An 11,598-nucleotide genomic window follows, 5' to 3' on the forward strand; every position below is an offset into this window, starting at 1 on the left:
ATGACACGTCGAGAAATTAGTACTGGACGTAGAATTGTTGACATAGACCACTTATTAACAACACTGAAATCAATCAGTCATAATATGTTGGTCTGTACTTTAGACAATATTGAAATAACTTACGAAAATTGTTATGGTTTAAAACGTGTTTTCTACTACAAATGTAATATGTACGGAATATTCGGTAATTTTTGTACAGAACCTGAAAATCATATATACAAAGTCAATTATGCAGCTATTTGTGGAGTTAGATCAACGGGCGTGGGTTATTCTCAAATATCAAAATTTTGTTCAGCTCTAGATATCCCTCAAATACCCCAGGCGACATATCGTAAAGCCGAAGTTAGAGTTCTAAAGAGCATCGAAGCACTTTTCGAAGAACAAACCAAAACGCAGGTAAAGAAGAGTACCGATTAGCTGTGAAGGCGAGGGAGGTAGATAATGATTGCGTCCCATATATTACCGTTATTGTCGATGGAGCTAGGAACAAATGCTCTTACAAATCCAATTACAATGCACTGGCTGGGGTAGGACGCAAAATTGGTGCCAGAACTAAAAAAATACTTTATGTTGGAGTCAAAAACAAACTTTGTAGTTTCTGTAAAATCTGTATGAAACAGAAAAAAAAAATCAAACTCATAACTGTTTTAAAAACTGGGAGCAAACATCTATGTCCATGGAAGCTTTAATTATCTTAGAGGGATTTACTTTAGATACTTTATAGGAGAATTATAGGCGACGAGGATAGTAGCGTATTAAAAAAAGTTCGGGCTGCAAAACCATATGGTGCATATTATTTTATCGAAAAAATTGAATGTAGAAATCACATAGTTCGTAATTATTGTTCCAAAATTAGAGAAATAGTTAAAACAACGAAAGCAGATATCACTATTAAAAATGTTTGTAAAAATAGTATTCTAAAATTTAGAACAGCTATTATAAGTGCTATTAAATTTAGCAAAAATAAGCCTCTTCCTTTTTTTCCAGCATATATTTGGCAATCACGAACAATGTGCAAGTTATTTTTTGTTATAAAAGTGGACAGTCAAATGATATTTTATTTTCTACTTTCGCAAATAGTATTTTATACGAACCTTACAAACAAGTTTTAAATAGAGTTGCAACTTTGTCGTCTAGTTTACTTTTTGATATTGAGAACAATGCTGCGGAATGCTACAATTCTGTCGTTAATAAATTTGTGGGAGGAAAAAGAATAAGTTTTTCTGCACGAGGATCGTATCAAGGGCGATGCTTTGCTGCGGCAATAAGTTATAATAATAAGGGTACGTTCCTAATTCCGTTATTCAAAAAAAAAAAAAAAATGGGGAGGCCAATGTTAGTATACGAAGGCGTTTGTGGAACAAAAATTGAAAAAAACAAAAACGATTAATAAAACTAAAACCTCTATTAAAAAATTGCGTATCCGAATTCTGGATTCTCGTAAAAATAATATCGTCAACGATGAACAAACGAAAACGAAGTGTATGAAAGAAAAAAATCGGATTTATTAATAAAGCTGTAAATGCTATTGAAAAAGGTACTTGTGGTCAGCGAATGTGTAGGGAATGGAGTAAAGAAAGGACAAAATGAGAGACGGAATTAACATCGCAAATACCGTTAAAAGTATTGTGCATTCCGATAAAACTTTATGAAAAAATTGCCCAAGTCTATACAATTTGCTATTGACAATGAAGAAAAGGCCAAAGAAAAATTTGAAGCTCTAACAAATTTGAAAAAAAATTTTAGGAGCTTCCCCAGATGGGTTAATAAATTCTAATTCAATTGCAGAGATTAAATGTTCATATGCGGCTTGCAGTAAAAATATTAAAGAGCTATTAAAAATAAAATCATTAATTTATTGTTCAATAAATGCAGTTATTACAATTACCTAGTTTGAACCCGAACCACAACTATAGGTATGTATCAGGTATAACAGGGTCCAGTGCATATAACTAAAAGATATATATATCCTTCTTAATGCTATTGTCAGGTACTTCAAAGGGTGGTCAAATAAGCTTAAGGTATTTAAAAGGTGCTCTATTGTGTGGGCCATAAATTACAGCTTACCGCTTCAGCTAATATTTTGGGTTGCCTAACTTAGCAAAATTTGCCCAAAATGCTTTGCAGTTTTTGTACAATAACTAAAAGAAGTAAAATTTTAACAGAAAACGAAGAGTGGCGCCTAAAGTAGAAAAAAATTCTCTATCACCTCGATATTTTTTAAAAGCACACCGAGTTATAGTTTTCGCTAAAAATCCGCTGGGGTTTTACGCACTTTATTTTTTATTTCAAAAACTGCTACGTTTTTTAAAAAATACAAGACGCTTCCTTAAAGATTTGTATGTCATGAGCACGCACATGTATCGCCCTGCTCTTCAACTGTTAAAATAAAGGTGCAAAATGGGTTGGCGTTTTGCCTTATTATGGCATCTTTTAATGACTGTGTGGCGGAGCCTTAAGTATAAATAATTTTAGACAAGTATCTGTTGTCCATTGGGTTGGGTAGATTTTACACTAAAAAATTAACATGCTCTTAATGACTCACCCTGTGTATATTCCATACAGATTTTTTTGTAAATATACATTTCAGGTTAATTTAAAGCTCATTTCTAAGAGGTTAAACAACGATATTTTTTGTGGAAATAAAATCTTTAAAACATAAAATTACAAAAATTACTTATTTGGTTTTTTTTTCTTTTTCTCCAAAAATAATATGATATCAAACAAAAAACGTAACAGTTTATATTCTTAATTACTGTAAAGTTTATTTAAGCATGTATTTTATAGTTTTATAATTTTTAAATAACTTCCAACAAATTCACAGTATATTGAGCTTCTCTGCTGAAGCGTTTAGACTACCTCACAAATTCCCTTTATGTAACTTTTGTTAACACTTGTATCGTTTAACCATTTATTTAATTACAACTTAATACAAAAATCAAAACAAATTTCACAAATTTATCCAATGAAATTCATTACAACTAAATGCAACACAACGTGAGCAAAAATAAAGTCAGCAAATCCTCTTTCTGGACTGATTCCAGAAAACTGGCTTTTATTTTCTGGATTGACCTGCAGCCGAAGACATACTGAAACAGACCAACGTATCATTAGCCACATCTTCAAAAAACCAAATCCAATATCTCACCTGCTAAAACGAAGCTACTAACACAAGAAATAAACCCACTCAAGAAGGAATTGAAAGGAAATGTGCCCACAAGGCAGCAATAAACAAACTGCACGATACCGGTAAGCAAAATATACAATAAATACGCATCGATAACTTTAAGTTTCTTCGGAGTTTTTGTATTATATTCCGTATAGAATTTAGAAATTACGGAACCTATTTGAGGCATTTTTTATTGAAAAAGTTAATTAAAATTTCGGAACGATACCAAAAAGTGACAGCGTGTCAGAATTTGACAAGTCGGCGATGACGTTGTCGCCAATCCAAAAAAGTCCCTAGAGCGCTTCTGAAGACTCACGAATAAGATATTTTTTTTATTCTTAAAATTAACCCAAATTGTTGTTTTGAACTAATTTACAATCTACACGTGCGATAAATCGCATTGACTTCATTTTTAAAACAAAAAGCACTTTGGGAAAGATCAGCAGTGCCATCATGAAATGCGCAAATTCCCCACACCGGTAACATTTCCTTTGCTGTCAGTGTCAATGTCCACAAGTAAACATAACGGACATAACCTTAAGTCTTGACTAAAATTTAGTCTTAGTGTATAACTTAAGTTAGTGATAGCGTTTTCGCTATGCAGAAATATGAAAAACTGGAAAAAATCGGCGAAGGCACATATGGTACGGTATTCAAAGCGAAAAACCGGGAAAGTCACGAAATCGTGGCCCTTAAACGCGTGAGACTGGACGACGACGACGAGGGGGTCCCCTCGTCAGCGCTACGCGAAATCTGCTTACTTAAGGAGCTAAAACACAAGAACATCGTCAGACTATACGACGTGTTACACAGTGACAAAAAACTGACACTGGTTTTCGAACATTGTGATCAAGATTTGAAGAAGTACTTTGATAGCTTGAACGGTGATATAGACTTAGATGTAGTGAAATCCTTCATGTACCAGTTGTTACGCGGCTTAGCGTTCTGCCACAGTCACAACGTGCTACACAGAGACTTGAAACCGCAAAATCTGCTCATTAATAAGAATGGAGAGTTAAAGCTGGCCGATTTCGGGCTGGCGAGGGCTTTCGGGATCCCGGTGAAGTGTTACTCTGCTGAGGTGGTCACTTTGTGGTATCGGCCGCCAGATGTGCTATTTGGGGCCAAGTTATATACAACTTCGATCGATATGTGGTCGGCAGGGTGCATATTTGCTGAGTTGGCAAACGCAGGTACACTCTGTGGTTTCACTTGTTCTAATTTTTGTTATTTTAATTTAAAGAATTTATCACACAGGACGACCTTTATTTCCTGGGTCTGACGTGGACGACCAGTTGCGACGAATATTCAAGTTATTAGGGACTCCCACAGAGGAAACATGGAGTGGCATGTCTCAACTACCAGACTACAAACCATTTCCTCTGTATCAACCTAATATGAGTTTGTCGCAGGTAAAAATTAAAATATATGGTTTGATTTTTGTAATTAAAATTGGTATTAAATTTTAGGTTGTACCTAAACTGGGGAATAGGGGAAGAGACCTTTTGCAAAGATTGCTGGTTTGTAACCCTATGGGACGAATGTCTGCGGATGATGCGATGGCACATGCATATTTCAGTGATCTTAATCCAGCGATTAAGAATGAAAGGTGTTAGATGTTTTGTTTTATTCTAAGTACAGTTTTTTAAAAACGTCCAGTTTCTAGTCATATCTCATTTTCATTATGTTTATTTTTCATTTAGAGGACATTCAAGTTCCATTTCCTTTGTGTACCCAGTGTTTCATATGCAAAGTGTTTTATTTTGAGATTTGTCCTAGTTGGCTTTTAATTTTTATGACTGTGGTTTTTATATGGAACAAACATTTTTCATTCTTTTATAGAAATAAACGATTTAATACTATATTGTGTTTTTCTTATATTAGAAAGGTAAATTAGTAAATTTTAATGATTTTAAAAAGGCGTTTGTAAAATTAAATACAAGTATTAATACTTGAAACTCCTGATACAAAAAAATAATAATAACCCTTAAAAACTTTGAAATTGGTTAAAGCTGTGGTTAAAGACTCGTTGCGACGGTCGACGCGTGAACGAAGCTGATTCATCCGCCGAGTGTGTTATGACTAGGGAGCGGATTTCTGTCGGGCTAGACAAGGCCAAACTCGGTACGGCTCGTTCGGGATGGGAATTCATTGCAGTTACCGGCTGTACTTCGTTTATTTGAGATTAGAATAACGCTGCTTCGTTGCACTCTGCTGTTAATTCCAGTTCTCATTTACTTAGCCGTTTGATTAATAAATCGTTAATTGTATTCATGAAATCAAATGACAATTAAATTCAGTGATTACCTATCACCCGCTACTGAGTCCCGGCGATGCAGCGCGTCTCCACCTATAATCGTGACGTAGCCCGACAGAAATCCGCTGTCTAGTTATGACCTGATACTCCTGAAATGGCCAGGGGCGGCTGGTGCCGGGGGGCACAAGGGCACGTGGCCCCCCCAAAATTACAACGTCTACAAACACACTGGACATGGTAAAATAATAATTTTCAATATTTAAAAAATTATCCGGAAATTTGTGTCATAATTTTCAAAACTGATTTTTTTATCTCGCTCCACTTGTATAAAATGTATAAAAACTAACATCCACTTACATCTAAAGATGTGTGTCTTGGATATATGATATGTTATTGCTGACCTGGACACAGAGACCACAGAGACCGAATCATAGCTGATTTAGATGTTTTGTTTACACCGTTGCCGTGGAAACCACACGTCGTAGCCGTCTGATAAAACTGAACTGGGGGCCCGTTCTGACCGTGCTCGGCAGTAGATTGAGTCACTATCGCGGGTTTTAATTTTTATTCTGCGCGAACACGTATGATAAAATATTCTTGGATAATCCTCTCGGTAATAGTCGGACAGACATTCGGAAACAACTACACACCGCCTATATTAATAATATTCGGGCACATAACGCAAGGGTCGACAAAAATCGCCATATATTACGTCGATTGATAATCGCATAAATTTTTGTGGAGTGTTTGAACATGCTTTACGTGGACATGACAGAAGTAGGGGATCACAAAATTTAGGTATATTTCGAGGCCTGATTGATTTTACAGCTGAATTGGACTCTGCTTTATCAAATCATTTGAAAGAAGCAACGTTTTTTAAAGGAATAACGCATAAAACTGTTCAAAATGAACTTTTATATGCCATGTACGTAAAATTTTAACCGAAGGCAGAAAGGTATGTAGAGAAATCCTTTTTTACTTTTATTGGATGTATTTTTGTATTTATTTCCGTCACACAATTTCGTTTAGTAATTGGTAATACAACCTGTTCTCTTATATCTTCATATTTAACTCATCAATCAAATTGTGTCCTCCCATTGCAAAAGGTCACGAGCCGCTACTGGAAATGACTGAAGTTATTATCAACAAACATCTCTAAGAACAATCGCAATTAAATCAGTTTAAAAAAAAACAGAAAAGAACGCATTGGAATCGGTTCATCCCTTTGAGAACTACAATGTCACAAACAGACACAGACTTCAAAGTTAGAACACTCCTTTGTCTTGTTTTTTTTTAATTTATGATATTCAAATATCTAATCCACTATTTAAGGTCGACGTATTTCGTAATGGTTTTTACCTCTCTAGAATGGAGGAATAAATGATTTTTGTGTCCTCAATATTTTGTTTTATTTGGGGGCGCTTTTCCAACCTTGGAGTTCACCACTCTGCATTTGAACGCATGCCGCCATTGTTGACGATCACAGTTCAAGGCCAAATTTTAGCGGGATCTTGGAGTTACCACGAGTTCTATGAAAGATTATAGTGGTATTATTTAAATAATTATTACGTAAACAAATATTTTTTTTTATTGTTCACTCTTTTATCCCTGTGAATGTGAAAAATATTTTACTATTCACACTTGTTAAAAATGAACATTATTGATATTATTATTACAAATTAAATGAGACTGAGTAAAGGAAATTGATAGTTTAATGCTTATTACAATAAAGTTTAAAATAAAAAATCATACATATTTATATAAGTCTAAATTTCCTATTAATGTTTGTCATACAGGTACGCTTCTCAAATTTTGATAAGAAAGATAAAGTAACTTGTGGTATCTCATTAACTCTACAGTATTTTATCGGTTAAGTTTGGTGTTATAAAATCGCTACGTATTCTGGTAATTGGTATTTGTAAAATGTTTTCAACACCAATGTCAGTAAGTATTAAATACGAACATTCTAAAAAATATATTTGTAATAACACTAATAACTATTATGGATCTAATCTTATCTAGAAATATATCATACTTCTCGGACAGTAGAGGGTAAAGTTTGGTTAATGATATAGCGCGTTTACGACTATGGGCAAAAATCTTACAGAGGATCCCTCATAAAAGTCAATAAATGCAAGGCAGTGGTATACTAGACGCACACATTTAGTGCGTTTATGGCTTCACACAAATTTAACTCCCAATATAATTAAGTAGGCCGTCACAGCCCGACGTCTTAAACCCACTTACTGATAACTAGAATCTGGAATTTTATGCACGAAATTTGGCCAAAATATGTGCATATATATGCAGAAAAATAAGAAAATATGTTTTAATTTTACGAAAATATGCAATTTTTTTATAAAAATATGCACACATTTTGTACTTTTTTTTATTGAGCATACAATAAACTGGTAGTGTATCCATGAGTCTAGTAGGTTAAATTTAAAACAATATTGTGCTTGCCATATTTGAAAAACTTTATTTTACAAAAAACACACGACTAAATAACAAATATTTTTTAAACAGAACGAGTACAATGAAACATTAAAAAACACTTAAATGTCGGCATTAACATTATAACTTGCAACTATATGTTTCTCAATGTTTTCAATAAAAAAATTACGCCGCCTATCAGACAAAATTTGTTTATAGGTAGAGAAACTCCTCTCTACATCCACTGATGTAATGGGTGCAAACAAGAGCGCTAATTAAATTTGGTTCTATGTTAACCTCACCAGTGATGTACTTCCTTAAACTTTTTATTTATAGATAAGTTGTCCTATTTTCCCCCCCTTTTTAATGCTTGTTTGGAATTATATTCAACAGAAATAAAATCGTTAGAATGAGAACAGCGCCGGTAGGCGGGGCTAGTATCTGTTAAGTTAGAACTCTGTAAGAAAAAGTTAAACTTAGTAGTTGCTAAGATAAGACTGATTTTGACAAATGTGATCCCTCTAATAAAATAGAAGGTAGGTGGGCGGGGTTAGTATGTACTTGCTAAAATAAGATCGATTTTAGCAAATGACATAGCCTCTAAAAAAGAGAGGGCTAGTACCTGCTAAGATAAAACTGATTTTGGCAGATGAGATACCTCTAAGAACAGACAGGGCGAGTGGGCGGGGCTAGTTTCTTTTAAAATATATGTATATTTCAGAATTGTTTGAGATTTTTTAAGTAACTTTTTCAAAAACTCAATTTTTCAATACACCCTATTTTGAAATTTTCGATTGCTTTTGACAATTTTCGAAATTTAACCAATATATCTTATATATAGATTTCGACCTTTAGAAGTTAAAAACGCCGACACTTGCAATAAAAAGTTCGCGTTATGCTTTGAAAATCTAAAAATTGGCAAAATATGTAAAAATATGCAAAAGATACGAAAATATGTGAAAAATATTAATATATGCAAAATATGCAAAATTTAATATGCGTCAATCAATTCCTATTTACATAATTCGCCTAGATCCGAAAGCATTTAGGTGTAGTATGAACAGTCATCAATATGCAAATCTCATAAATTCCGGACTCTACTGATAACCTACCTGAAAAGACCTTTTCTGGTAAAACCACGTACGTACACGGCAGTACCACACGCAGTACTGTCTCGGCCGTCCCTAACACGTGGCATGGTTTGCATTTGCCAAGTTTTATGCGGGGTGGGTTGTAAAGCACTTTAAACGTCAAAGGCATAAACGCACTAAATGTTTGCGTTTAGTATAGGTGGAGTAGACGGCTGGGAGGGCAAAGGGCCGTATTGAAATAATCTTGCCAGATAAGGGAATTTATTGCAGTCTATTGTGACATATGCAGGTACTAGTAAAAACTACAAGTTGAATACCTAGCAGTTAAGCCATAACTGCCCTATATCTTTAGCCATATTCTACTTTTCTGTTGCGGAATAACTGATTATGTTGTATTATGTTATTTAAATAATTTTATTTTTTGCGTCTAGGAGCTTGAGAAGTTTTTCGTTGAGATTGGTGACGGACGTTGCGTGGAAGTCGAAAAAGTAGTGAAACGCATAAATGTAAACACTGCAACTGATCCATACACTGGATTGAAACCATTAGCCTATACCTTACAGTATTCTACAAACCCTATTAAGGTCCTTGAAATTCTGATCCGAAATGGTGTCGATCTAAATCAACGAAACGACGAACCCCCTCTGATTTATTGCATAAGACAAAATAAATTCGATTTGGCCAAATACTTGATACATAAAGGTGCAAATGCATGTCTGCCTGATAAACAAGGTCAGACTCCATTATCTTGTGCAATACGCAACAAAAACATGGGAATGATTCAATTTCTTCTAGATAACGGCGCTGATTTTACGATTCACACAGCTTTAATAACGGCAGTCGATACAAGAAACGCCGAAATGATAAAATTTTTGGTCGAAAAAGGCGCCAGTTTAAAAGTAACAGATCAAAATGGGTACACTCCATTTCTAAAATTAATTCGCTTGATGGATTTTCCCATGGTTAAATATTTAGTCGAACGAGGAGTTGACATCAATCAAAAGAGTAAAGATAATCAAACTGCTTTGTCGATTAGCTTATCAAATCAAGATTTTCGCATGTTTGATTTTTTAATTAAATCTGGAGCTGATCTAAATTTAGCGTCTAAAGAGATCGACGAGATGGTGAAGAAAAACAAAGATTTGGAAATTTACATGGAAAATTTAACAACAGCACGTAGCATCAGTGTCGGCGAAGGTAAAATATTTACATTTAGATTATAAAATTAGTTAAAACATAAAACGCGATAACTATCATGATGACTTTGATTCTGTGGACTTTTCTATTATCTCAAAACTTTGACTAAATTATGTTTTGTAGAGAAAAAGAAGGGAACAGGTACGACCAAAGTGGCCACAAAAGGTATGTGTCGATTTTTGAAATGTAATAAAATTCATAAATATTTTTATAGAAGTTAATTCTCATGGTACCCCCGTTAAGCTACTACATCAGTTCAGCAGGCTTGAAACAAGTAAGATAAACTAAAACCAAATAAAGTAAATACAATTTTTTTTAGAATTCACAGGTCACGAAGAGGCGCCAGAAAAATAACTATTCCTGAATATGTACAAGAAGATAACTTTATGAGGGAAAATTATTATTAATTTTCATAATGCGCTTATTTCTACAAAAGCACATCACTTTAAACACAAAAATTTGACAAATATAATGTGCACTAGGTTACTAATTTAAGCAATTAAATAATTTAATACACTACACCTATTGAGTTTAGGTATTGAAACCAGTTTCCGGTCTGGCCAAGAAATTGATGGGAAATGGCAATACTCAAATTCTGCCGCCAAAAACTGTGTTTTTCAAAAACGAATTTTTTTTCAAGTCGTTTTCGCGGCCTTCTAAATGTGAATCATTTATCAACATCCTATATACAGGCTTATTCACGAGAAGCTCTTCGCTTGAAAAATTCAAAACGCAACCAATAATACAATTACTAGCAGTCGATATTTTTTACTATCATTATTTTTTTTAAGTAAAACATAGCTGTTTGGTTTTGATAATTTGGAAGTAAAGGTCAACGGCTTGGTAAGAAAAAAACAAATTCAAAACAAGACCTCGTCAGGGTGTCTCCTGTACGGATAATGTTCTATACACAACCGTGACGCATTCACCATAATACCAAAATCATATATTTTCGTTGTCTGAATACAACATTAATTAAAATACTGTGGTGACCGAATTTGAATCAAATTTTCGCGCTGAAATTAATTAACAACGGCGCGAAATCACATTTAAATATTTTGAATTTGAGAAAATAATTTCAATCAAAAAAATCGTTAAACATGGGCCTTGTGCACGTTTAGTTCTTTTCCTGCTAGTTGGTAGCTCGCTAGGAGATTTTAGTTAAAGGTTTGGTTGGTAAACAAAATGGCGAGAGCATGGCTGAAAGCGTTGTCATTATGTTTTGGTTCGGTGTAGTGGATGCATGGTGAGAAGACGCTATAAATAGCTAGGTTAAATTAGTTGGTTTGGTAGTTAATAAAAGGGAGGAAGCCTTTGTTTAATGTAAATTAATCGTAACGATGACGTCAAAGTTTTCCCCAATATGTGCAGCTAATTCTTACGGCCTTTTAATCGGTAAAAACCTGCTGTAAATTTGTTTTATTGTTTGTAAATTCACCGATCAGGTTAGG

The 11,598-nt window shown here is 34.2% G+C and overlaps 3 protein-coding genes across 4 annotated transcripts; 2 read left to right on the forward strand and 1 right to left on the reverse strand.

Moving 5' to 3' along the window:
- Positions 1-2,894: 2,894 nt before the first annotated feature.
- On the reverse strand, positions 2,895-3,458 carry Dad1 (Defender against apoptotic cell death 1). The gene is made up of 2 exons (XM_064062959.1): positions 3,149-3,458; positions 2,895-3,089 (listed from the first exon to the last, which is right to left on the reverse strand). The coding sequence occupies exons 1-2, from the start codon at positions 3,354-3,356 to the stop codon at positions 2,959-2,961; spliced, it is 339 nt and encodes a 112-aa protein (XP_063919029.1). The 5' UTR covers positions 3,357-3,458; the 3' UTR covers positions 2,895-2,958.
- Positions 3,459-3,571: 113 nt separating this feature from the next.
- Positions 3,572-5,031, forward strand: LOC135134316 (cyclin-dependent-like kinase 5). The gene is made up of 3 exons (XM_064062958.1): positions 3,572-4,362; positions 4,427-4,581; positions 4,639-5,031. The coding sequence occupies exons 1-3, from the start codon at positions 3,768-3,770 to the stop codon at positions 4,783-4,785; spliced, it is 897 nt and encodes a 298-aa protein (XP_063919028.1). The 5' UTR covers positions 3,572-3,767; the 3' UTR covers positions 4,786-5,031.
- A 2,233-nt stretch (positions 5,032-7,264) lies between these two features.
- LOC135134371 (putative ankyrin repeat protein RF_0381) lies at positions 7,265-10,666 on the forward strand. Of its 2 annotated transcripts, XM_064063025.1 has the most exons (6): positions 7,265-7,370; positions 9,382-9,682; positions 9,746-10,147; positions 10,271-10,312; positions 10,362-10,421; positions 10,467-10,666. In XM_064063025.1, the coding sequence occupies exons 1-6, from the start codon at positions 7,350-7,352 to the stop codon at positions 10,499-10,501; spliced, it is 861 nt and encodes a 286-aa protein (XP_063919095.1). In that variant the 5' UTR covers positions 7,265-7,349; the 3' UTR covers positions 10,502-10,666. The 2 variants fall into 2 exon arrangements, with proteins under 2 accessions (XP_063919095.1, XP_063919094.1); XM_064063024.1 differs by having other exon boundaries at positions 9,382-10,147.
- Positions 10,667-11,598: the final 932 nt, after the last annotated feature.

The sequence above is a fragment of the Zophobas morio genome, unplaced genomic scaffold (assembly GCF_036711695.1).
Source record: "Zophobas morio isolate AGI-343-1 ecotype UQ-CSIRO unplaced genomic scaffold, CSIRO_AGI_Zmor_V1 ptg000023l, whole genome shotgun sequence".
In the NCBI taxonomy this organism is placed as follows: Eukaryota; Metazoa; Arthropoda; class Insecta; order Coleoptera; family Tenebrionidae; genus Zophobas; species Zophobas morio.

Bases quoted from the DNA above. Each gene is read 5' to 3' on its own strand.
- Dad1 (XM_064062959.1), bottom strand. From the start codon at position 3,356: ATGCCTCAAATAGGTTCCGTAATTTCTAAATTCTATACGGAATATAAT. The intron at 3,090-3,148 runs GTGAGATATTGG...GGTCTGTTTCAG, and splicing joins TAGTAGCTTCGTTTTAGCAG to TATGTCTTCGGCTGCAGGTC.
- LOC135134316 (XM_064062958.1), top strand. From the start codon at position 3,768: ATGCAGAAATATGAAAAACTGGAAAAAATCGGCGAAGGCACATATGGT. The intron at 4,363-4,426 runs GTACACTCTGTG...TTTATCACACAG, and splicing joins TGCTGAGTTGGCAAACGCAG to GACGACCTTTATTTCCTGGG. The intron at 4,582-4,638 runs GTAAAAATTAAA...ATTAAATTTTAG, and splicing joins CTAATATGAGTTTGTCGCAG to GTTGTACCTAAACTGGGGAA.
- LOC135134371 (XM_064063024.1), top strand. From the start codon at position 7,350: ATGTTTTCAACACCAATGTCA. The intron at 7,371-9,381 runs GTAAGTATTAAA...TTTTGCGTCTAG, and splicing joins TGTTTTCAACACCAATGTCA to GAGCTTGAGAAGTTTTTCGT. The intron at 10,313-10,361 runs GTATGTGTCGAT...ATATTTTTATAG, and splicing joins GACCAAAGTGGCCACAAAAG to AAGTTAATTCTCATGGTACC.